The following is a 27,171-nucleotide window of genomic DNA, read 5'->3' as shown; positions in this document are numbered from 1 at the left end:
GAGAAGATAAGACAGGACCTTCAGCACTGGGAGGATCTTCCGATATCCTGGTTGGGCAGAATGAATGTTCTTCCTCGTTTATTATGTCCTACGTGAATGCTTCCTTTGATGCTGCCCAGGCAGGCGCTAGGGAGGCTTAACAGTTGGCTTGAATCTTTTATCTGGCATCACCGGTGGCCTCTTGTTAAGCTTGCCAAATTGCAGCTTCTGCGGGGGATGGTGGAGTGGGGGGGGGGGGGGGGGTGCCGATTTTCTAGACTTTAAGAAATACCTACGAAGTTCTCTACTATCTTGTGTGCCTGATTGGACTGCCAGGACCTGGGGTCAAGGCTGGACATCAAGGCCTCTCAGGCAAAATGGCTCCTCATTAATCTGTTGTTCATGGACAAGATAAGGACTGTTATGGACCATTGCAGATATCTGATTGTCCTTGACACAGTTAAAGCAAGGGGAATGGTGCGGCAAGATGAACACAATTTACAAAAGCCACTTCCCCTTTTACTCCCACAGTAGGAGTGGTAGGATTCCAGCCAGGATCAATGGATTCTGGTTTTAGGCTCTGGGAGTCCAGAGGAGTTTCCTGTTTGGGAGATTTATTTGACAGGGAGGCCTTGATGTCTTTCAAGCAGCTGAGCCAGAAATATGAACTATCCAGGAGGGATCTCTTTCGTTACTTTCAGGTCAGGGACTTTATACAGAAAAAGACTACATTAATGGTTAGTCCCTGTAAGTTGGACATGGAGAGGAGAGTGCATTGGTCCATGGGTGCTCTCTCGGTCAACACCCGCTATCATTTATTAGGAGGTAATGTCTCGAAGGACATCGAGCGGCTGTGTGGAATCTGGGCTGAGGAATTAGAGGTGGAGATCTCACCAGAGGAGTGGGAGGATATTTGGGAGAATGTAAGGAAGATTTTGATTTGCAACAGGACGCAGGCTTTGCAATTGAAGGTAATCCACAGGGCTCATTTGGCACCGGAGCGGCTTGCGAAATTTAAGACAGGAGCGGGCCCAGTGTGTCCCAAATGTAAAACAGGTGTTGGCACTCTTACTCATTGCTTGTAGTCATGCCACAAGCTTGGTAGGTATTGGACGCTATCGCGAGTGTTTGGGAAGGGGTCTGGGAACTGAGCTCAAGGTAGATTCAGTGTCCCTCCTCTTCGATTTGCTGACTCTCCCCCTTTTGGACCAACATGAAAAGAAAGTATTTAGTATTCTTTCATTTTGTGTGAGGAAGAACATCCTGATGAGCTGAGTGTTGGAAAATCCCCCAGGACTCTTGGGGTGGCATAGGTTAGTTATGGACCGCATCCCCCTGGATTTCCTCACTAGTATGGTGCACCAGAAAAACGGAATCTTTTTATAGGACATGGCGGCCTTTTTTGAACCATATAGACACAGACATGTCAGCTATATTGGTTAGGGCCTTTGTATATCCATGAGGGCTGTGTCTGGTGGCCCAGGGGCCCCTGGGAGGAAGAATTCTGAACAATATGGGTATGCCCATTGATGCTCCTGATGGTGAGGAGCTTTGATGGGATTGCACTGAGTGTTGTAACTTAATTTAATTTGTCTTGATTCAACTCGGTTTAATTTAGTTTCTTTTTATTTTGATTTAGTTATATATTGAATTGTAGTTTGTGTAGAGTTTTGTTTTCTCCTAAGTTGTTTGTGGAACAGAATAGCAGTTTGTTTAGTGTTATTGTTGTTATATTGCAAGATTATTATATTATTTTGTAGCAATTTTACATTTTCATAAAAAATTCAAAATCACCTTCTCAATAACAATACTTAGTTAAAAAGCAAACATATTGATCTGGGCCCCTTTTACCAACCTCTCAGAAGAAGAACTGTAAGTGATATCACCCACCACAACAGACCAAGGCACATAAATAGAAAGCGGGACATAACAGCAGCGCTTCACCGGAGGCTCACTGATGATGTTACCCAGCATGGTGATGAAACTTCTGAGAACAAATTTACCAGCTCAGGGAGCAAACTTACAACCTGGGACTAGATTAGCTTAGGATATCTGGTCAGCATGGACATGCTGGACCGAAGGCTCTTCTTCCATGCTGTACACCTTAGACTTGACCCCACAGAGGACCGAAGGCTAGTATAAGAGTGATGTGACGAGGCATGGTAGACAAGTGAACAGCATTTGGTCTGGGTTTTCCATTGTATGGTGGGGGAGCTGGGAACAAAAGCTGTGCAGTGTGGTGGCTCCTGCCGTCTCTCGTGGTTGAATTGAGTGTCGGATTACCAATCAGTCTCTATTTGGTGGGGTTGGGAGAGGATGGGATGGGGGAGGGAGTGGAAATTTGTTCATGAGCAGAGTGAAAGTGGGGAATCATTAGGGGGCTTGGGCTCTATCAAAGTGGAATGCCATATCGCAGAGCTAGGGGTTATGCCCCCACCACAAAATCACTCACAGCTACAAATATAAAGGATCCCCACTCTGATTCCACCTTAACCTCTCCTGAAAGGCTTAAAAAAAGTCAATGAATAACCTCAAAATAAATACATTCAATAACCCGAAACCATTCTGCACAGATTCAGTGCTGAGGATGATTAGAATACCAGAATCTCTCTGAGGCAAGTCAGTAATCTGTCCTGGGTGAGATGACCTCTGTCTGCTTGTGGTGCTAAATTACAGCCTGCTCTGCCATTCAATATGACCATGGCTGATCATCCAACTCAGTACGTTGTTTCCATTCTCAGAGAATCCCTACAGTGTGAAAACAGGCCATTTGACCCATTGAGTCCACACTGACCCTCCAAAGAGCAACCCATTCAGACTCCCCAACCCCTACACTATCCCAGTAACCCTGTATCTCTCCTGGCTAACCCATCTAACCTACTCATCCCTGGACAATATAGGCAATTTAGCATGGCCAGTCCACCCTAACCTGCATATCTTTGCACTCTCTGAGGAGGCAATGGCCTAGTGGTATTATCGCTAGAATGTTAATCTAGGAACCTGGGTTCAAATCCCACTTTGGCAGATGATGGACTCAGAATTCGATAAAAATCTGGAATTAGGAGTCTAATGATGACCAAGAAATCACTGTTGATTGTTGGAAAAGCACATCTGATTGACTAAGTTGGAGAAGGATGGTAGATCCCTTCCCTGGTCTAGCCTACATGAACAGCAATGTGGTTGACTCTTCTCTGCTTCCTAAGCAGTTAGGGATGGGTTATAAATGATGTCCTAGCCTGTGATGTGCACATCTTGTGTATAAATAAACATAGCTGCAAATGTGTTGCTGGTCAAAGCACAGCAGGTTAGGCAGCATCTCAGGAATAGAGAATTCGACGTTTCGAGCATAAGCCCGGGCTTATGCTCGAAACGTCGAATTCTCTATTCCTGAGATGCTGCCTAACCTGCTGTGCTTTGACCAGCAACACATTTGCAGCTGTGATCTCCAGCATCTGCAGACCTCATTTTTTACTTATAAATAAACATATGAAAGCTAAACTTTACATTTGACTTGCTGAAAATCAATATGGTTATTGTCAACCACCCATGACTCCTTTCCCTCCACCCTCCTCATCCCTACTGCTGCACTTCTCTACGATGACATCCCTTCTTTTTCTGGACCATTTCATCACCCTTTCCCACCACTCCACCCACTCCAACTCCTTCCTGTTGCCTATAAGTAGAAGCTTTCATTTCAGTAAAATGAGCATTTGTTAAGGATTAAAGCCAAAATCCCATTCAGTTCCTCAACTGCGGTGGCATCACAATGTTCATCCATTCATACAGCTGACATCCCCCTCACTACCATGGCCCTCCACCCACTCCCCAGCTGACCTCGCCTGTACTGTACTCTGTTACCAAGTTAGCCCCTGTTCAGATGCTGAAAACAGGATTTAATCACTGTGTGTACAGCTCGTCATTAAAAAGCATAAACACACTGTGGATGAGTGGAGAACTAATTGTACAGTTATGAATGTGAGGAATTGTGGGTCATGAATACCTCAATTGTCGAACAATGCTGCTTCCTGTCCTCAGGTGTAGAAGCAGCAATTGGCCATTCAGACATTGAGTCTGCTTTGTCATTCAGTGAGACCATGACTGATCTGATAATTCTCAACTCCACTTTCCCAGCCTCATCCCTATAACTGATTAAAAGTCTGTCTATCTCAGCCTTAATGATCCAACCTGGTCAACCCTCTGTGGTTGGAAAGTTCCACAGATTTGTTCTCCTCTTGAGGGGAAAAAAAATTACTCCTCATCTCTCTCTTAAATAGGCAACCCCTTACATCATACTTTCTGATCTGAGATACTCCAACAAGGAGAAACAATGCATCCACAATTAATTGTGAAGCCTGCTATGAATCTGATACATTGCAATAACCATACACGAGGTTAGATTTTTTAAGAGCCAATTCAGAAAATTTGGTTCACATTTTAGATAACAATTACTTTCCTAGCATTGTATGTTTACCTGGGTATTAGAGAATTGAAACCAAGACACAAAGATAGTTTATCGAGGAGCAAAGATTGAATAAAACCTCTGACAAAATTTGTTTTAAGTACTATTTACTTGAATGGTATAAGAAACAGAGCCACAGAAACCTGCTATAGCATTCAACAAGACCATCTCTTAAAACTGCGGGATTAAGTGGCACAGGGACACAGTTTCTTTACACAGAGACTGACAGCCAGCTCAGAATGCCATCACTGGGGCGTAACCTGTTGAAGGGGTTCACATGACATCATAACCCATGACGGCTGAGCTCTGGAGGCTTGTAAAAGTTGTTTGAAACTTCACCCGCTTTGTGGCAACCTGCTCTCCCTGTGCATTCTCTTTCAATGTGTGAACATTTTTAAAAAATTTTGTTTGAGCGTTCCTGGCTGTTTCTCACTCCTCCATGTTAAGTTAATGCTCCCCATTTTTCTGTCACTGTGAAGTGCAAATTATATAAGGTTTTCCAGGCAGCTTGACATCTTGGTGTCTGCCTCATAAAAGAAAGCAAAAATTTTGCTGAAAGCCAGTGTTCCTTTTCACTGGGCTTGATTAATGGCGTTTGTGAGTATTTAATTCCATATAAAAATTGTTTTCATGAAATGAAAACCCATCGGGACCAAGCCGGTCTGGTTAGACTGAGTCATCTGCCCCTTGCTTTTCTTATGGGAGAGTCTTTGTCAGGGATTTCTGTATTAGCGCTGGTGAGAGCTTCTAATCATTGTCCCATCATCCCTGTGAGAAAACAGGAAGTTGTAATCGGGCTGCCTCACGGAATAGCAACCTATTCGCACAAGGTCTTGGAGAGTTATTGACCCCTGTGGAGTTGTAACCATATATATGATTCTGCATCTTCAGGAACTAGGAACACTACAAGTGCAAGATCTTATAACCTGCCAATGAAATGCTCATGCACCAGGGGTACATAAGGGAATAATAGACTTACCATTCAAACACCCTGAAGCATGATCCTAACACCAACACCTTGGAGAGTGCCCAGATGGTGTCTGATGACCCCCTTATCATTAGGAAAGAGAAAGGAATAATTGGAGATAAAGCCATGTCTCAGATATTGCTTCACTCCTCCCGGGGGACTAAGTGAAGATCTGTGAGTGATTTGCTAATACAATGTCAACCAGCAGAGCTGACAGAGGCTAAATAATTTGGAACCTTAATGGCAAAGCTAAAAGTGATGTACGTGGCTGTACAGTACAGAATCTAGTCTGTACCATTCGCACTTCCTCTCGAACTCCTGCACTTTACCCGGTCAGAATATCCTTCCATTCTTTTTCTCCCTCGTAATTGTCTGTACTCCCCTTAAATGAATCTAATGTTCACTTCAGCCACTCCCTGTCAGAGTTAGTTCCACACTCTAACCATCCTCTAACATACATGTCACTGTCTTATTTATTGTCCCTGGTTTTGGTTCTAATGAGCGGAAACATTACATGCGACAACAATAACCAATCAATATAAATTAATCAATCAATATAAATTAATCAATCAATATACATCTTCTGTATTTCTACCCTAACAAATTCCTCTATAATTTTAAAGATTCCTATCAGAGAGAGGGGATGACTGAGTGGTATTATCACTAGACTATTAATCCAGGTATTGTTGTGGAAACCAGGATTTGATTCCCATTATGGCAGATGGTGGAATTTGAGTTCAGTACTTAAATTAAGAGTCTAATGATGACCATTGTTGGTTGTTGGAAAAACCTATTGTTTAAGGAAGGAAACTGCCATCCTTACCTGGTCTGACCTGTATGTGACTCCAGACCCATAGCAATGTGATCAACTCATAACTACCCTCTGAGTAGTTATGGGTGGGTAATAAGTGCTGGCTTGAACAGTGAAGGCCACATCCTGTAAATTAATAAAAAGGCCACATGGAGTCACTGAAACATCATGGCACATTAGGTGGCCATTGGACCCATCAAGTCCATGTTGGCTATCTGTAATGCAAGCCAGTCAGCTCGCATTCATGTTCTTAATTCTTGAGAAAAGAACCCTGTTTGTCTGAACTTTCTTGAAAATCTGTCTCTCAATTCTGGCTTTGGACTTGCAGGGTTTTTTCCTTGCACCCTCTGCTGTGTTTCAGTATCCATGCTGTCATGTGTGTAAGAATTGTGCTCCATGTGTGCTTTGCCCAAAGTTCAATACAGCTGTAACATAACTCTTCCTGCTCTTTAACTCTCCATTCCAAGTAATTCTCCAGCTTGTACAATAGGTTTTGCAGCTAGCTATGCTAACTTAGTGCCTGTTTCCCAACGAGCAGCCCAGGCTAACGCCAATGTTGGCAGCAGGACAGTGACCTTTTGAAACAGGATGGGTGTTGTACTTGCCTCTTTACTGTTAAAATGCTCTGCAGTTCTTGGTGACGTCAACAGGCAAATCTAATCTTAGAATGGTGTATAATCAGGGTTCTGATCTATTGTAGCTGCTGGAATTTCTACTGTACTGACAGTAAACCCTCCATCCTATGTCACAAGACAGGGCTGCTCCCAGTGAATTGCAATCATAACCAGGCTTATTCAAGCAAAACTCTCCGCGGAGTTCAGCAAAGCAACACCGTGGTTATAATCCAGCTTCTAACTATAAACTGATAAGGAAGAGCTCTCAGTAATGAGAAGAAGGGATTTTCTTTACTCACACTTGAAAGGGCACACTTTAATTTGATGTCTCATTTGAAGTGCACGACTTTCTCAACAATACATTGGAGTGTCTGCCTATGTCCTGAAAGAGACATGAATCCACAACCATCCAGCTTATTGTGTGTCTCCCACTGAGCCACAGTTAACACCTTCAGTTGTTTACCTGCCATTCTATGTTTCCATCCTTTCCTTCCTACCTTTAAGTATTCCACTGATGTTAGTTATGATGGAGGTGCTGGTGTTGGACTGGGTTGGACAAGTCAGAAGTCACATGACTCCAGGTTATGGTCCAGCAAGTTTATTTTAAATCGCAAGCTTTCAGAGTGCTGCCCCTTTGTCAGCACACTTCCCCCCACTTCACCTGGGGAAGGGGCAGCATTCTGAAAGCTCGTGATTCCAAATAAACTTGTTGGACCATTACCTGATCTCATGTGACTTCTAACTTTGATATTAGTTACAAAGAGGATCAACCCTGAGGCCAAGCCATTCATTTCATGAGGGTCTTGGACTTTAGACCAACCAGGAAGTGTATCTGCCAGGTCAGACTGGCTCACATTGGCTGTCAGGGCTGATTTGAAATGGCAGATCTAACTGAGGTGATAGCAGACATCTCTAGCTTGCAAGAAGTCTTGGTTCTACAATTGGTGCCACTGGAGTGTTGTTGCAAGAGGACTCCAAAATTGATTTGACTTGCCGGGAGGTAACTGGGCAGCAATATGTCTAGCTTGTATCTTTCTTAGTTGTTGGTCATCTGCAAAATGGAACTAGAGCAAAGATTTTGAAAAGTCATTCCACAGAGTGGTTGGGTGAACAGATTAAAAGCCCTGCTTTCTACAAGCAAATAAAGATTTAATAAGATGCTGCTAATGCTGGAAAGCTGAAATAATAAAAGATTAGATGTGTCTGGGGAGAGAGAATCAGAATTTCAGATCACTGACCAAAGTAATCAAAGTTTCCAACAAAAGAAATTGCTGGATGTCGTTTTTTTAATTGATTTCCTTTTATTTTCTAGTTATTCTCCCAATCATGATGGAATATGTAGAGAGGTATCCATTCATGCAAGTAAGTGGAACTTGTTCCTAAAACTAAAATCCTAGTTTTATGATAAACATGTCCTGTGCTAAAGAGGACACCATTCTGAAGAAATATTCATTGCCATGGCAACTCCTTTGTTTCTTAATGGTGTAATGTGACCAATATTATAACCAAATATATTTAAGCACTAACATGGCACCAGTCCTGGAGCTGCTCAGCATGTCAACAGCTTTGTAAACACTGGGCTTGTTTCCCTAAGTAGACTCCCAGTGGTTAAATTAACCAGACAATGTCACCAGGCTTTTCAATAGTAACTAGGTGACGCAGGGTTGGAGCGACAGTGTAAAGAATAGAATCCGATTTTGTCTGGAAAGTAGTAACAAGATAGGTCAGAGTCAGCATGGATTTATGAAGGGGAAATCATGCTTGACTAATCTTGTGGAATTTTTTGAGGATGTAACTCTGAAGATGGACGAGGGAGATCCAATAGATGTAGTGTACCTGGACTTTCAGAAAGCTTTTGATAAAGTCCCAAATAGGAGGTTAGTGAGCAAAATTAGGGTGCATGGTATTGGGGGCAAAGTAATAACTTGGATTGAAAGTTGGTTGGCTGATAGGAAGCAAAGAGTAGTGATAAATGGCTCCATTTCGGAATGGCAGGCAGTGACCAGTGGGGTACTGCAGGGATCAGTGCTGGGACCGCAGCTTTTTACAATATATGTTAATGATATAGAAGATGGTATTAGCAATAACATTAGCAAATTTGCTGATGATACTAAGCTGGGTGGCAGGGTGAAATGTGATGAAGATGTTAGGAGATTACAGGGTGACTTGGACAAGTTAAGTGAGTGGGCAGGTGCATGGCAGATGCAGTTTAATGTGGATAAATGTATGGTTATCCACTTTGGTGGCAAGAACAGGAAGGCAGATTACTACCTAAATGGAATCAATTTAGGTAAAGGGACAGTACAGAGAGATCTGGGTGTTCTTGTACACCAGTCAATGAAGGCAAGCATGCAGGTACAGCAGGCAGTGAAGAAAGCTAATAGCATGCTGGTCTTCATAACAAAAGGGATTGAGTATAGAAGCAAAGAGGTTCTTCTGCAGCTGTACAGAGCCCTGGTGAGACCACACCTGCAGTACTGTGTGCAGTTCTGGTCGCCAAATTTGAGGAAAGACATTCTGGCTATTGAGGGAGTGCAACGTAAGTTCACGAGGTCAATTCCTGGAATGGCAGGATTACCTTACACTGAAAGACTGGAGTGACTAGGCTTGTATACCCTTGAGTTTAGAAGACTGAGAGGGGATCTGATTGAGACATATAGGATTATGAAAGGATTGGACACTCTGGCAGCAGGAAACATATTTCCGCTGATGGGTGAGTCCCGAACCAGAGGACACAGCTTAAAAATACGGGGTAGACCATTTAGGACAGAGATGAGGAGAAACGTCTTCACCCAGAGAGTGGTGGCTGTGTGGAATGCTCTGCCCCAGAGGGCAGTGGAGGCACCGTCTCTGGATTCATTTAAGAAAGAGTTGGATAGAGCTCTCAAGGATAGTGGAATCAAGGGTTATGGGGATAAGGCAGGAACAGGATACTGATTAAGGATGATCAGCCATGATCATATTGAATGGTGTGCAGGCTCGAAGGGCAGAATAGCCTACTCCTGCACCTATTGTCTATTGTCTTGCCCATCATTGACTTAAAGTCATAGGGATATACAGCACAGAAAAAGTCCCTTAGATCCAACTCATAGGTGCCAACCAGATGTCCAAAATTAATCGAGTCTCATTTGCCAGCACTTGGCCCATATCTCTCTAAACCCTTCTTATTCATATTTCCATCCAGATGCCTTTGTTATTGTTATCAACTTCCACCCTTTGCCCAGGCAGCTTGTTTCATACAAGCACCACCCTCTTTGCAAATTATCACCCTCTCCATGATAATTTGCCCCTTAGGTCCCTTTTAAATCTTTCCCCTCTCACATTAAACCTATGCCCTGTAGTTTTGGACACTTCTACCCTAGGAAAAAGATTGGCAATTCATCCTATCTGTGCCTCTCATGATTTTATAAACCTCTATAAAATCAGCCTCCGACGATTCAGGGAAAACAGTCCCAGCCTATTCAACTTCTCCCTGTAGCTCAAACCCTCCAACCCCGGCAACATCCTTGTAAATCTTTTCTGCACCTTTTCAAGTTTCACAAAGGCCTCCCGATAGCAGGGAGACCAGAATTGAATGCAGTATTCCAAAAATGGCCTAACCAATGTCCTCTACAGCTGCAACGTGACCTCCCAACTCCGATACTCAATTCTCTGACCAATAAAGGTAAACATGCCAAAAGCCTTCTTCACTATCCTATCTACCCGAGACTCTACCTTATTCATGTATCGTTACATATTGTTGCTTAGTCATCACGACAAGGATCTTTTTATATTTTACCTGCTTCCTCATCTCATCTATCTTTATAATCCAAACAATTTTAAAAGCTCTTTTGACATCCATTAACTGAAGCTATAGCATATACCCAATTTAAAATCCTCATCTCAAGATTACAAACTAGATTGAAGAATTGAGCTCCTTCAGTCCCATCTTAAAATATCCAGTGGTATTGGAGATTACTTCCCTGGCACTATTGTGGCATCCAGTCTTCTTTTAGGGGATTTTGAGAATTTTGCTTCCACTTTTCAATGTGAAAGTCTGTCCCCATCTTTTTATGCGAGGGAGTGGTTCCCGATCATCAATCTCTAGTTTGCCTTTTACCAGTTCAAGCTTGGTTTGTCTTCATCTGTTTAAATTAAAATGATATTCAGTTTACTCTCTTCTCCATTTCCTGGACAAACGCATATACGTTTGTATATTTTTTAACGAAGGCCTCCTTTTTAGCATGAGAAGCTAATGTTCCTTAAGTCTTTCCTCAAAATTCTTGGAAACTAAGGATCCTTACTTGTCACTGCACATTATCCAATGCTTGAATGCTTCCCTTACTTGCTGGTGCCATAAGCTAGATATTGTATTCACAATGAAGTTGTCCAAAGTTCAATAAAATGTCCTCACCCCTGTATCTAACTCCTAACCTACTGTTTTGGCAATGACACTCAGTTGGTTTTGTTGATTGTAGCTCTCTGTGGCTGGGGCATGTTTATCGGGAAACAATGTAATTTGGCTAGTACCCTCCCCTCTCAGGATGCCCTGTTTACTGCGACTGATCATAACTAATTTAAAAGTCCCCATTTTGTAGAAACGAGTAGCATTTTTCCTTTGTGAAAATGTTTGGAGAATTCTGAACACGTTGTTGAAATAGCTGATGACATATACTCCAGAATAATAGTGTTGAAAAGCTGGCCATTCCCAGTGCTATACCTGACCATTGTTGAATAAAAAGGTCTTTTTTAAAAAAGTTCTTAATCTCCATAAAGCTAAATGGAGATAGTGAAAACTACTGTGCTCTATTCAGGAGAGATTAGTTTGAGGAGTGTGCAAGATAAGGGCACTGAATGTTCAGTACTGCTTATATCAAAAGTAGTAAGTTGTGCAATAGAAAACAAGCCAAGCATTAGTTTGTGAATTTGTTCAATAGGTGACGTTCACCTCAAAAATCAGACAGCAAGAAGGACAAGGCCACCTCTTCAAACAGATTAGAAAGCAGAGTTTATTTCTGAAAAGTAAAATAAAGTTTTGAAATTTCTTTTCATCTCGTGTCCTTGGTTTAAACACACCAGACTGAAGGTGGATAAATTCTTTCATGATCTGTTCCCAAGCTGCTGTGTGAAGCTGCTTTTATTTTGTCCTTGGACCTAAGCCAAAAACATCATAGCAAACCTGGCGGATTCACTGAGGCTTTGGTCTGAAGTTAGACATGGCTGGAAAAGCAAAGAGGATGATAAATTTGTTGTACAATTCACTCCCTCCCCCAGTGATAATTTCCATTGACTTCATGTGTTCTGAATATTAGGGGGGCTGGGTAAAGGGTGCAAAGCATTTTGCCCCCTCACTTCAGAAGGACTTTGACTTTTTTTTTGTATTTTAGGTCTTGATGACTCCAGCTAGTTTAATTTAGTGTTGTTTCTGTCAGATATGTAAGAACCAGAAGTGGAATTTACTGTCGCAGGACTAAATAGTGTAGAACCTGTTTATCTGACGCAAGGAGGTATTAGGATATTTGTCCTGAGGAATTACTCTTCCTGACTTATTAACCATTTGGAATTGAGTCATTCCCTCTCCCTGTTTGCTGCTAAACACACTCCCTTCCTAGATTCCGACTGTTACCTCATTGAAGATGTATATAGACTTTCAAACATGACTAGGCAGGATAATTGCAGGAGGGATGTTCCCAATCCCTGGGAGCCAGGGGTCACTGTCTAAGCGTGCAGGGTTGGTCATTTAGGACTGAGATGAGGAGAAACCTCTTTACCCAGAGAGAGGGGAGCCTGTGGAACTCGCTGCCACAGAAAGTGGTTGAAGCCAAAACCTTGAATGTTTTCAAGAAGGAGTTATATGTAGGTCTTAGGGCAAAAGGGATCAAAGGGTATGGGGAGGTGGGTGAGGGGAAGCAGGAATAGGGGACTGAGTTGAGTTATGATCATATTGAATGGCGGAGCAGGGCTGAGTGGCCAATTTTGGCTCCTATTTCTTGTCTTGCTTGTCCATGGTTCACTACTACTACTGCATAGAAGGGTACTTACACAAGCTGATACACAGTACATTCACTGTGGGTCCACACTAGACCCCTCAATTGTTCAACACCTGGTTTTGTGTTTCTAGGTTAAAGTTTCAAAAGAATAGGGCAAACTCAAAATGCTTATGGTGATGGACAAGAGGCCTTAGATACATTAAAATAAGAGATTTTGAGCAGAGGACAGAACAGATTTCTTCAGAGAGAGTTGTAAGACAATCACTTCCAGGATTAGTGGTTGAGGCATTGACTATATCAATTTTTAAGATCACCTTGCCTTGGTGGAAAAATGAAGGATGTTTGAAGGGAAGGGGGTGGATAAATGTGATTAAAACTATTTGACTGTGTGGAGAGTAAATGTTGATGCAGACTGGTTGGACTAAATGACCTGTTCCCATGTTGTAACTCCTTGATTAATGGCACTCCTTGTTGCTGCTGGTGTGGAAGCAGGCTCCTCTGTTTGGATTCCTGTGGCTGAGTATTTATCAACTAAAGAACCTTCTGGTGAGGCATGGCATTAGAGTTTTAGGTGAGAGGGGAGATTGAGAAGGAGAATCCTACATGGTAACCTCAACCAGTGCAGGAATTGAACCCAAGCTGTTGGCATCATCATTCTACATCACTCTCCAGCCAACTGAGCTAACTAATGCGATCACACGCTAGACTGGGGACAATAATGCATTTTGTGTCTAATAACGTGTAAGTAGAGATGACCTGTGGATATCAATCCATTATCATTTCCTCATTTTTGATCCAGACCAATTTTGTAAGAATGTATATTTTTACTTTCTGTTTTACCTTGTTTATTTTCTGTTGTTTGTAGAGAATCAAGTTTCTCCACGCACCATTGCAAGTGATGCTGGTTGGATGCTTGTAAGTAGGAGCAGTTGTCTCCTGTAAAAAGTCTTGGCTTGTCTCTGTGTAATTTGTGTTCTCTGCGATTGAGTTTCCACTTTTGGCACAGCTGTTGACCCAAGGCACAAAATGCACTCGTCAGGGAAAGCACTTTTCATTTCTCCCGAGTTTCCACTCAAACTCATTTTTCATGGAAATCTGTCCTGAACCAGTGTTTTCATGTGTGATTTAAAAATAATCACTTGGCAATATTTGTTATTGTATTTATTTTGTGTTAACTTGGTGCATTTTGAATAATGCAGCTACAAATTTGTTCATCACAGAAAATAAGCATTTTAATCAGAGTCCTGTAATTGACCTGAATTTAATTTATTTAAATGGTTTCTAAAAGAAATGCAGAAACATTTGCCAGTTATTTTGGTTGGTCAGTTTATTAATACATTTTAAATAAATTATGTTCAAGAATGATTTAAAATAGGTCCATTGTGCCTTTTGTCCGACGAAACAACTCAATGATTGAAGCCTTCAGAAACACCTGGAACCAGGTGACATTAAAATAGCGATAGATAAGGATACATTTGTTACTCAGGTGAAAGTGCTAAATTGAGGAAAGATAATTACAACTGGAAAAATTAGACTGGAAAGGGGAAAGGCAGCCATTTGCGGGTCAATCCACATCTGACATGGAGTCTCTTAAAGGCCAGTTGGTTCGAGTTCAGAATCAGCATGTTCCTGTGAGGATGGAAGGTAAAATGGCAAGGTTAGACAAGTCCCTCAGGTCTGATGGGATCTGTCCCAGGATACTGAGGGAGGGCAAGGGAGCAGACTACTGGGGCCTTGACAGAGATCTCTCAATGGTGTTAGTGCTCCCTGTTGTATGTGGCCAATTTTATGGACGAGGTTGACTTGATCATGTTTTGTTTTTATAAAACTGGTACAAAGTATTGCTGTAACAGGATTTGTGCTTAAAATGTTCAAACTTTTGAGTGAATTACACCAGTTTTGATCAAATTGCAACAAGAAGACTAGTCCAATTGAACAGAAAACTCTTTTCCCCATTGATTACAAATAACACTCGTCTTCTAGTCACAGTTTACCGTTCTCACTCCTTGCAATGATATGTTGTTTCCTTCCTTTCCTGTACCTTGTCAAATTTCTAGTTTTACACTTTACAAATATTTACAACATATTCAACTGAAAAGGCGTCAGACCGGAACCCAGCCTTGTCCATACCCTTTTTCAGTGTTGGTCAGATCTTACATTATTGGCCTTGGCTTTTCACCCAGATTTACCACAAGAAAGCGACCATGCAATCTGCAGTTTCAATCCTATTAATCACCTAGTCTTCTACAAACCAGCCGTAAGGAAGTGGCAGCAATATGCTTGTTTGTTTTCAAAACAGTTCAACATTATCAACTGGGGAGCAAGGCAAGATAATCCCAGTTTTTGACTGCCTCCTGCTTTCAAGTCGTTCACATTCATCTTGGGATGAAAAGAGGAACAGGAAGTTAGGAACAGGAGTCAGTCAGCCATTCAGTCTGTTACACCATTCGATGAGATCATGCCTGACCTGTGCCTAACTCCATCCCTGGTCATTTGAAGTGTGCTCGTGTTTTGAGCAAAGACACCTTCTCCTCAGTTGTGAGTTATCTTCTATCTCTCCCTCCCTCCTTATTTTGGTCTTGTGTCTGAATAAAGCTCTTCTTTATCTGTTTCCCATATGACATTGTAAAGTAGGTTTCTGCTGCATCCCTCTACCCTGGTGAACATTTCTCATGTTTTTAAACGTTTAAGAATCAAATCAAACAATAGAAACGATGCACCGACTGAAGTGAGATACTCAGTATAACTGGGGATGATGATTTTGTGTGGTTGACTTGTTTCATTTTTCTGATCTTCGAATGTAAGTTGGCTTTGAGTTAGGAAAAATTCAGATAAAAGGACAGGAGTAAGAGAAGGCCATTCTGCCCCTTGAACTTGTTCTTTCATTAAATTAGGTGGTCAGTGTACCTGGAGTGGGGATGTGGTCAGTGTACCCGGAATGGGAATGGTCAGTGTACCTGGAGCAGGGATTGTCAATGTACCCGGAGTGGGCATGGTCAGTGTACGCGGGAGTGGGGATGGTCAGTGTACCCAGAGTGGGGATGGTCAGTGTATCCAGAGTGGGGATGGTCAGTGTACCCAGAACAGGGATGGTCAGTGTACGCGGAGTGGGGATGGTCAGTGTACGTGGAGTGGGGATGGTCAGTATATCCAGAGTGGGGATGGTCAGTGTACCCAGAACAGAGATGGTCAGTGTACGTGGAGTGGGGATGGTCAGTATATCCAGAGTGGGGATGGTCAGTGTACCCAGAACACAGATGGTCAGTGTACGTGGAGTGGGGATGGTCAGTGTACCTGGAGTGGGGATGGTCAGTGTACCTGGAGTGGGGATGGTCAGTGTACCCAGAACAGAGATGGTCAGTGTACGTGGAGTGGGGATGGTCAGTGTACCTGGAGTGGGGATGGTCAGTGTACCCAGAACAGAGATGGTCAGTGTACGCGGAGTGGGGATGGTCAGTGTACCTGGAGTGGGGATGGTCAGTGTATCCAGAGTGGGGATGGTCAGTGTACCCAGAACAGAGATGGTCAGTGTACCTGGAGTGGGGATGGTCAGTGTACCTGGAGTGGGGATGGTCAGTGTATCCAGAGTGGGGATGGTCAGTGTACCCAGAACAGAGATGGTCAGTGTACGCGGAGTGGGGATGGTCAGTGTACCTGGAGTGGGGATGGTCAATGTATCCAGAGTGGGGATGGTCAGTGTACCCAGAACAGGGATGGTCAGTGTACGCGGAGTGGGGATGGTCAGTGTATCCAGAGTGGGGATGGTCAGTATAACTGGAATGGGGATGGTCAGTGTATCCAGAGTGGGGATGATCAGTGTACCCTGAGCGTGGATGGTCAGTGTGTCTGGAGTGGGACGGTCAGTGTACCAGGAGTAGGGATGGTCAGTGTGTCCGGAGTGGGGACGGTCAGTGTACCCGGAATGGTGACGGTCAGTGTACCCGGAGTGGGGACGGTCAGTGTATCTGGAGTGGGGATGGTCAGTGTACCTGAAGTGGGGACGGTCAGTGTACCCGGAATGGGGATGGTCAGTGTATCCAGAGTGGGGATGGTCAGTGTACCTGGAGTGGGGATGGTCAGTGTACCTGGAGAGGGGATGGTAGGTGTGTCCAAAATGGAAATGGTCAGTGTAGCCGGAGCGGGTATGGCCAGTGTACCCGGATGGTCAGTGTACCTGGAGTGGGGATGGTAGGTGTGTCCAAAATGGAAATGGTCAGTGTACCCGGATTGGGGATGGTCAGTGTACCTGGAGTAGGGATGGTCAGTGTACCTGGAGTGTTGATGGTCAGTGTACCTGGAGTGGGGCTGGTAGGTGTGTCCAAAATGGAAATGGCCAGTGTACCCGGAGTGGGGACGGTCAGTGTACCTGGATTGGGGCTGATCAGTGTACGCAGAGTGAAGGTGGTCAGTGTACCCGGAGTGGGGATGGTCAGTGTGCCCGGAATGGGGATGGTCAGTGTACGTGGAGTGGGGATTGTCACTGTACCCAGAGTGGGGACGGTCAGTACCTGGAGTGGGGATGGTCAGTGTACCCGGAGTGGGAATGGTCAGTGTACCCAGAGTGGGGACGGTCAGTGTACCCGAAGTGGGGACGGTCAGTGTACCCAGAGTGCGGACGGTCAGTGTACGCGAAGTGGGGATGGTCAGTGTACCCGGAGTGGGGACGGGCAGTGTACCCAGAGTGGGGATGGTCAGTGTGCCCGGAATGGGGATGGTCAGTGTACCCGGAGTGGGGATGGTCAGTGTGCCTGGAATGGGGATGGTCAGTGTACCCGGAGTGGGGATGGTCAGTGTGCCTGGAATGGGGATGGTCAGTGTACCCGGAGTGGGGATGGTCAGTGTGCCTGGAATGGGGATGGTCAGTGTGCCCGGAGTGGGGATGGTCAGTGTGCCCGGAATGGGGATGGTCAGTGTGCCCGGAGTGGGGATGGTCAGTGTGCCCGGAATGGGGATGGTCAGTGTACCCGGAGTGGGGATGGTCAGTGTGCCCGGAATGGGGATGGTCAGTGTACCCGGAGTGGGGATGGTCAGTGTGCCCGGAATGGGGATGGTCAGTGTACCCGGAGTGGGGATGGTCAGTGTACCTAGAGTGGGGACAGTTGTTGGACTGGTGTCCAGTGTGGGTGGTCAGCAACTTGTGAGCCAGTTAGAGCCAAGTGTGTTAGCTCCCTGCACTCTCCCTTATGGAAAGACTGTCATGTTTACTTTTGTAACTTAGACTATGAATAACTGTCAGGTAATGTAGCCTGTTGTGTAACTGTCAGGTAATGTAGCCTGTAGTGTAACTGTAAGGTAATGTAGCTTGTTTCCTTGATTTCTCTATTTTATATCTATGATTTATATCTCAGTTCTTTGTCCCTGAGATGGCACTGTTTGGGAAACCATGGTACACTTTTCACTGTTCTCCTGTATACTTCTGCACTTGAGTATACATCACAAGAAAACAAATTCTAATTCTGCTGCATATAGCTCCGTCCTCCTTAATTAAGGTATGTATTTCTATTAGAAACAGCTTAGAGTTAAAAATCACACAACACCAGGTTATAGTCCAACAGGTTTATTTGGAAGCACTAGCTTTCAGAGCGCTGCTCCTTCATCAGGTAGCTGTCTGATGTTGTCACAACCACCTGATCAAAGCTGGTACTTTCAATTAAACCTGTTGGACTATAACCTGGTGTTGTGTGATTTTTAACTTGGTCCACCCCCCGTCCAACACCGGTATCTCTAAATCAAAACAGTTTAGAGAATGCTTACTTGACTGACTCTTTGAATGAAGAATTTAGTGTGTGAGGAACAAGTGAGCAGAATGGGCCATTAGAGTTTATATGTTGAAATATTTCAGGTCCAGAGGGGCTTTGATCGGGTAGATGCTGAGGATGGTTCCCCACATCAGGGGAGGCTAAAACGAGGGGGGTACTATTTAAAATTTCACATTGTCCCATTTTAAGACTGTGACAAACTAATTTGTGTTTCGCAGAGGGTCATAAATCTACAGAATTCAATCACCCAGAAAGTTGTAGATTGCGACATTAAATATGTTCAAGGAGGTTTAAGTAATTACATTTTGATCAGCATGGGAGTCAGGGCTAGGAAGGCAGGATATGTAGATGACATAAGTTGAGGCCATAATTGATCTTATTGAAGAATGAAGAAGGTTAATGGTGAATTCCTACTCTAATTCTTATATTTTTATATCAGTGGTAACTATACTGTACATACTGGTTGAGGCCAGAGGAAGACCGGGGAAAAACGTAAGGAGTCGCATGACACCAGGTTATGGTCCTGCAGGTTTATTTGAAATCACAGGCTTTCAGAGTGCTGCCCTTCACCAGGTGAAGTGAGACAGAACACAGAATGGAAAGACAGAGAGATCAAACGATCATACAAATGGTGCAAGTGGAGTGTTGAACAATAAGTCTCTGCAGGTGGCCCAAGCAGTTAGACTGTGTGAGTAAAGTGTCAGTCGCTGAAGAACAACCGAATGGGTGACCTATAATCTGATTAAATGAGGCAGAGAGATAATGATAAAAAAATTAAAATAAGCTGGTGACAAACCAAATGACTGAAATAACATGATAGCTATAAAGGTCGTATGCCAAGAGGTCATTGCCTTAGGATAAGGGATAGCAAATTTAAAACAGAGTTGAGCAGAAACTATTTCTCCCGTAGGGTTGGGAATCTGTGGAATTCAATACCTCAAACTTCGGTGGATGCTGAGACAGTAAGTCAAGTTATGGAGGAGTTAGACAGATATTTAATTGGTTATGGGTTGAAGGGATAAGGGGAGAAGGCAAGGAAATAGAGGTAAGGAGCATATTAGCCATGATCAAGTGGCAGAGCAGACTCAATGGGCTGAATGGCCTCATTCTCCTCCTTTACCTTATGAACCTATGTCGAAGGTCTAAACTCCAGCTCAGTCGACATCCTGGTGAATCTCGTCTGCACTCTCTCTAATGCACTCACAACCTTCCTTATAGTGTGGTGATCAGAACTAAACACACTGCTACAGCTGTAGCCTAACCTGCATTATATACAGTTCCAGCACAACCCCTTTGCTCTTTTAACAATGCTGCGACTAATGAAGCCAAGTATCCCGTATGTTTTCTTAACCAATTTACCCACTTGCCCTGTTGTCTTCAAGGATCTATGGACATGAATGCCAAGATCCCAGTGATCCTCTGTACTCCTTGGGTCCCACTATTCAATATTTACTCCCTTTCCCTGACTTCTATGCTGTACCAATTCAGGTTTTTTCAGAATGAATTCATTGGCGAGCAGACTCAGGACTCTCTTTTAGTTATTTTTTTTAATTATTCAAAATGGTGCTGGATTGTGGTGACTTTTCACTGTATTTTATTGTATTCATTGTAAAATGAATAAGTAAGTCATTCATATTAAATAAATTCCACTGTTCTGCCCCATCTGTCTAGCTCCTCTGTATTGTGCCGTAGTCTAAGGCTTTCCTCCTTCTTGTTCACCACACCATCAACTTTTATCACATCTGCAAATGTGCTGACCAAACCTCCCATATTCATGTCTACATCTTTAATGTACACAGCAAGGAACACAACACCAAACCCTACAATAGGCCATTGGCCATCACCGTCTGCCTCCTGCCACAAAGCCAATTTTGGATTCACTAACCCCTCCTCTTGCAAGGATGTTGGTCTCACTTCAGGTTCTGGTGCAACCCAGCAGACTGGTACAACTTCCTCCTCCCCCAGAAATGAAGCAAGTGATCTATGAATCTTGCGCACATATTCAGCCACACATTTACGTGCTGTGTCCACCTGTTCCTACATTCACCAGCAGGGAGCACCTGATGTAATCAGAGATTATTACCCCCCCAAGAGCCTGCCAGCTAGCTCCCTAACTTCTTGCTGCAGGACCCTATTCGCCTTTCTACCCATGCCGTTGGCACCAATGTAGGGGCTACATTAGCTCAGTTGGCTGGATGGCTGGTTTGTACTGCAGAGTGATGCCAACGGTGCGGTTCAATTCCTGCTCCAACTTAAGTTACCATGAAGTGCTCTCAATGTCTCCCCCTGTCTGAGCTGTGGTGACCCTTGGGTTCAACCACTACCAGTCCTCTCTCTCTTTCTCTCACATGAGAGCGCAGACTTATGGTCTGGTGGGATAATGGGGGTGGTGTGGTGGCTCAATGGTTAATACTGCTGCCTCACAATGTCAGGGACCCAGGTTCGATTCCAGCCTCAGACAATTGTTATGTGGAGTTTGCACATTCTCCCCGTGTCTGCATGGGTTTCCTCCGGTTTCCTATCACAATCCAAAGATGTGCAGGTTGGGTGAATTGGCCATGCTAAATTGCCATAGTGTTCAGGGATGTGTAGGTTAGGTGCTTTAGTCAGGGGGAAATATAGGGTAGGGGAATGGGTCTGGGTGGGTTACTCTTCGGAGGGTTGTTGTTGGGTTGAAGGGCCTGTTTCCATACTGTAGGGATTCTATGATTCGAATGGTGACTTTACCTTGCCAGTGTGAACCATGACCTCTGGCTGTTTGTCCTCCCTCTTCAGAATGCCCTGTAGCTGTTCAGTTAAATCCTTGCCCTAGGCAACACACCATCCCGGAGTGATATCTGTCTTTGCAGAAATGCTTGTTGCACCCTTCAGTACTGAGTCTCTTATCACTATTGTTCTTCCTTTCTTTCTCCTCTGTCTTTGTGCAGCTGAACACTGGCTCTGCTCCCCAGACGGGATTTCATTCATAGCATTTTCCAACTCTCTTGAGTGAGATACACTCTGGGGCTTTCCTGACTACCTACCTACCTGCCTGCCTCCCAACTTCTGATTGGTGGTCACCTGTTCCTTCCCTGACTGCACTTCCTGAAGCTGTGAGGGATGACCATGTCTAAAAACACGATTTTCGGATAACTCAAGCCTTTTGGATGCGTTGAAGTGTGTCCAGCTCATGCTCCAAGGCCGGGTGTTCAAGTGGTCAGATTAGTGGTGCTTCCTGCAGATGTGGTCATCCAGACTGTCTGGAGCATTCAAGACTTCCCACATTATGCAGGCTGTGGGACACATGGGACTGAACTCTTCTGCCATGTCTCAATTTATTCTTAAATAAAAATTTTCTTACTTGGCTTAAGTTCTGGTTCAGTTCCTTGTGCTATTAACTTTAAACTGTTGGCTAGTAAGAAGTGGAAATGCTTCACTCTTACGCCCTCTCCTGTGCCTATAAATTCTTACTTGGACTTTTAGAAAATTTTCACAATTGAAACACAGTCCCTAACAACAACAGCTAATCAACTCATGACTTTCCTCACTCTCACACTCATCTCAAACACAGCCGAGCGGCTAAGGATAGGGATGCCCCTCACCTCTCCAATTCCTCTCTCCCCTGGAAGGTAAGTGACTTCAAGTAAAATGCTAAATTGCAAGCAAGCAGCTCAAGATTGGTTCGTAAACTTTTTTTTAATTTCAAAAAAATACTTTATTCATAAGATTATTTTGATATCTATATAATTGGTAATGCCATACATACGTATATATTCCATCTCTTTACATACAGAGATCGGAATTAATCATTCGTACATACAAGTCTGTACATTGACTATCCAAAAATTCTGCTGAGGCGTCAGCAGAGCCCACTTACTGAGTGGGCTGCCTGTTCTTCTTAAGCAGGCAGTCTTTCCCCACCATGCCTTGGCAGCAGCTGCCCCAAGCTTCAGCGAGTCCCTCAACACGTAGTCCTGGACCTTGGAATGTACCAGTCCGCAACACTCAGTCGGGGTCAATTCCTTCAGCTGGAAGATCAACATGTTTCGGACAGACCAAAGAACGTCTTTGACCGAGTTGATGATCTTCCAGGCACAGTTGATGTTCGTCTCGGTGTGCGTCCCGGGGAACAAACCGTAGATCATGGAGTCCCGCGTCACAGCGCTGCACGGGACGAACCTCGACAGACTCCCTTTGCATAGGCACATTCCAGAAGGAGGTGTGTGACAGTCTCGTCCCCCCTGCAGCTGCTTCGAGGTCAGTGTGTGGTGCGATTGAGAGTCTGGGCATTCATAAAGGATCTCACAGGCAGAGCCCTTCTCACCACCAGCCAAGCCATGTCTTGGTGCTTGTTGGAAAGTTCTGGCGATGAGGCATTCTGCCAAATGGCTTTGACAGTCTGCCCTGGGAACTACTCGATAGGATCCGCCCTCTCCTTTTCCCGAAGGGTCTCAAGGACTCTATGTGCTGACCACTTCCTCTTGGGTCTTGTGGTCAAAGGTGTTTTTCTTCATAAATTTCTCCACAAAGGACAGGTGATATGGTACGGTCCAACTACTCGGAGCGTTCCGCGGCAGCGAGGCCAGGCCCATTCTTCGCAACACCGGGGACAGGTAGAACCTCAGTACGTAGTGACACTTGGTGTTTGCGTACCGGTGATCCACGCACAGGTGGCCATCAGGGTGCGGGTGGCATTGGGCATGTTTCTCCCTCGTTGCCTAGATCTTTATACATTGTGTCCCTTCGAACCTGGTCCATCTTTGATCTGCACATAAAGTGGAAAATGACCTGGGTGACTGTGGCGGCACAGGTTCTGGGAATAGGCCAGGTTTTTTTCCCATGATGGAGAGCGACCATAGCTTTCATCTGCCCAGTTTCTGCCTCGCTTTCCTGATCCGCTCCTCCCTACACTTGGCCCACGCCCCAGCCCCCCTGGACCAAATACCCAGCACTTTCAGGTGGTCAGTCCTGACGGTGAAGGGGATGGAGGATTGGTTGACCCAGTTCCCGAAGAGCATGGCCTCGCTCTTGCCTCGGTTTACCTTGGCCCCTAAGGCCCATTTGAACTGGTCACATACGCACATGAGTCTGTGCATGGACAGTGGATCCGAGCAGGAAACGGCGATGTCATCCATGTACAGGGAGGCCTTGACTCATAAACATTAGGTCTTTTCTCTTTCTTGCAGTGTTATCACTCTGCAGTTGGAAACTTCCTGTCCTCACCTCAACTACTCCTCTCAGTGACATTGACTGCCTCGATCACAGAGTCCTTACAACTCCTGCTCCCCTAGTGAGCACACACTGTTGAAGCTGTTAAAACAAGCTGGTTAATTATTTAAAGACAGTTCAGCAACTTTTATGTTAATTTTCTTGCCTTTTCTAAATATAATTCAGTAGCATTTCTTACACATCGAGATAGTGGTGATTCTTTCCAATGGCTTTATAAATGGTCGATATATTTTTCCAAACACTTCTTTTCTTTCTTCTTAGGACAATCCTGTTGTAAGTTTGCTGTGGTCTTTTTGGAGGACACTTCCACGCATGCACTTCTGCTATCCTGACCCAAATAATGTGGGATCCGAGAGATATCGAATGGGCATCAGCCAATCATCCTCTCAAAACTGTTTGCCATTCTGGCAGTTCCTTACTGCACTGTACCTGAACTCCTTGTGTCTCTCTCAATTCCATGTCCCCTGCCTAACAAAAAATCTACTGATTGTGAAATGAATGCTCTCCGTCCAGCCTCCCACCTGGGTGTGACATGTAGTTTAATGGTCATGATTTTTGTCATAAACACGCTACTGCAGATACTGGAAATCTGAACTAAACACAGAGAATGTTGGTGAAACTTAGCAGGTCTGGCAGCATCTGTGCAGAGAGAAACAGAGCTACTGTTTCGAGTCTGGTATGACTCTGTTTCGGATTCCTGGTGAAGGGCTTGTGCCCGAGGCTTGACTCTCCTCCTCCTTGGATGCTGCCCGACTGGCTGTGCTTTTCCAGCATCACACTATCAACTCTGACTCTGTTTCAGAACTTCCCTTTAAAAGAGAACTGTATCATAATATATTTGGAAGACACTGCACTGAGTTCCCAGTATCTGTACTCAAACTGCCTAACAAAATGCATTCTGCAGTGACTTGGCAAACCTCCTTTGACTACACCTTCCAAACCGGTGACCTCTACCACCCAGAGGGCCAAGGACAGCAGACTCATGGGATCACCGTCCCTGCAAGTCCTCCTCCAAGTCACACAATCTTCTGACTTTGAAGCATCTCACCGTTCCTTCGCTGTCGCTGGGTCAAAATCCTAGAAATCCCTTCTTAATAGCAGTTTTGGTGTTTCTACATCCCAAGGAATGTAGCTGTTCATTAAAGCAGCTCACCAACACTTGCTCGCGGGCAGTTAGGGGTGGGTTATAAATATCAGCCTATGTAAGAATTAAGAAAGTCACCTGAACCTTCAGAAAGTATTATGATGGCCTTGTGCATGTATACTTTTTATTGTACCGAATGTGTTTTACCATCATTTAAATTTTTTTTGCTTCATACCTTTTATGCTGAAACCTATGTTTTTAGAAAGATGAGAACAGAAATTGTTTTGTTTTGTTTTTCCCACAGCTTGATCTTTATGGTTCCTGCTGCGTGTTCTCTTTTTCCTCAGAGGTGGTGAGTGAACATTTAACATTCTGTATAGTTGGTGCTTGAGAGTTGTTTCAAACTCCCCAGTTTGTTAAAATTAATGTATAAAAGGAATCTGTTGTACTGAATTACTGGTATTAATACAACCTACTGAACAGGCCAGAAACAACACAAGAGCCTGGATTTAATTTGGCTTCCAAAAGTGCCTCTCTGCTTGAAATTAATACCAGACTGATTGGTGGAGGCGGGGACCATTGTGAAAAGAATTGGAGCTAGAGATGTGGGCAATAACATCTGTTTTTATAATGTGCTGGTTGCAGGTTCTCATCAGAATTTCATTTCCAGTGGCTGGAACCTGTAAAATGGATACTGATCAGATATTCATAAGTGGGCAGATATGTTCATTTCATAATATCAAATTTCTTTTAATAATTCAGTAATTTACACTTGCACTTAAAGCAGACCTTGCAGTAGGCTGGACTAAGTGAATGCCCTCTGTCTTGTAAGCCAGACAGGTCCAACTTGCAGTTTTACAGGATTCGAGTGACTGCAGGAACTGGTGTCTGAACAGTTTGTTGATCATGGAATGTAGCAGGAGGGGATGTGGAACCTGTCATGTGTTTGCCAGCACACATGTTTGTGTTTGTCCAATGGGAGGAAGACAGATAAGAAAGATTGGTTTGACAAATCCAGGCAAATCCTGTTCCAGTCAGAGTTTAATTTTGACTCGCACATCACAAACATCCAACAACCGTGATGACTTGCTCCCCCTAAAACACATGCCTTGTTCTCACCCATTATCCTTGAATTAACTTATAACCATCACCCATTCCTTAATTCCATTTGGTCCAGCATCCCTGCTAACCCTTGCTGTAAGAAATACAGCTGTGCATCCAACGCCTGGAAAGGGGGTGATACTGAGCTTTGTCTCCATCTCCTGTAGAAAGGGCAACCGAGAGGGTCACTTCCAGGCCAAGACTTATGTAGTCATTTCTGACTGCATCACAGATGATTATTTAGTGTAGTGCTAAATTGTTATCTAGACAGGGAAACTATTAATCCTAACTGTTGTCATAGATAAACTGCTGCATTCTGAAAAATTGTCTCTCTCTCTCTCTCTCTCTCTTTATTTTTCTACAGTTCTATGAAAGTTTCTAAATTGGAGCCAGAGCTAAGAGATTCAATAACCGCGAAATATGGAGACAAAGTGAAATACGTCTATTTCAACAAGGGGCTGTAGGCTTTAGGTGGCACTGTCCTGGGAAGAGCTAAAGACTGCTTTAGTTCTTGAACTTATTTTGACAGAACAAAGAGTACAGATAAGAAAAAGAAAGTTATGGTGTACAAAACTCTTAACACTATCAACTCCTGTTGATATCATATCACACTGAAGAGTCACTTTCGGGCAATTTGCTCCAATGTGTTTACCATCTGTTAATGTTTTTCAACATAGTGACTTGGCACAGGGAACAAAACTCATTTCACACGCACAGAAATCTGAGAGACAGCAGACTGAATTAAATCAGATCGTTGCATACATACATAGCCACACCATTTCTTGGAAGTCATGTCCAATGTGACCACTGGCATTTTCCCAGTTGGAAGTGAAAGGAATATGAGAGGACAGTAAACGTTTTACACTGCTGTGATTTATTGTCTTATCTTGCTTTTTACTGCCAGAAGGGGGCTGATTGGTCATCAAATTAAACACTGATATAAAAGCAATGGGTTGTGGATGCTGCAGATTTCAAAAGAAAGCAGAAACATTGATTTTGTTTCTTTCCCCCAATGAAACAATTTGGCACACTGAGTGTTTCCAGCATTTTCTGAAGTTGTGTCAAATTGTCCCAATTCAACCCTTTTATAATTTTAAAAACCTCAATCAGCTTATCTCTTTTATAGGTATATAGATTGTAGACCGCATGAGTACATACTATGTGACTCCTTTCCAAATCCTTGAAATGGTCACGTACACTGTTCTCTCACTCTTGCTTCT

General features: G+C 43.9%; 1 protein-coding gene across 2 annotated transcripts in view; it reads left to right on the top strand.

The window, feature by feature from the left end:
- Positions 1-26,824, top strand: part of sfxn2 (sideroflexin 2) — an 82,904-nt gene extending 56,080 nt beyond the window's left edge. Inside the window, exons 9-12 of one of the 2 annotated variants that reach the window (XM_060842510.1) lie at positions 8,143-8,192; positions 13,665-13,714; positions 25,155-25,202; positions 26,316-26,824. In XM_060842510.1, the coding sequence (XP_060698493.1) occupies positions 8,143-8,192; positions 13,665-13,714; positions 25,155-25,202; positions 26,316-26,415 (248 nt within the window). In that variant the 3' untranslated portion in view covers positions 26,416-26,824. Of the gene's footprint in view, positions 1-8,142; positions 8,193-13,657; positions 13,715-25,154; positions 25,203-26,315 lie in introns of both variants that reach the window. The other variant, XM_060842511.1, reaches the window with a different exon arrangement.
- The last annotated feature ends 347 nt before the right edge of the window (positions 26,825-27,171 follow it).

This window comes from Hemiscyllium ocellatum, chromosome 22 (genome assembly GCF_020745735.1).
Source record: "Hemiscyllium ocellatum isolate sHemOce1 chromosome 22, sHemOce1.pat.X.cur, whole genome shotgun sequence".
Lineage (NCBI taxonomy): Eukaryota > Metazoa > Chordata > Chondrichthyes > Orectolobiformes > Hemiscylliidae > Hemiscyllium > Hemiscyllium ocellatum.
This window is presented reverse-complemented; position numbering and strand designations above follow the sequence as displayed.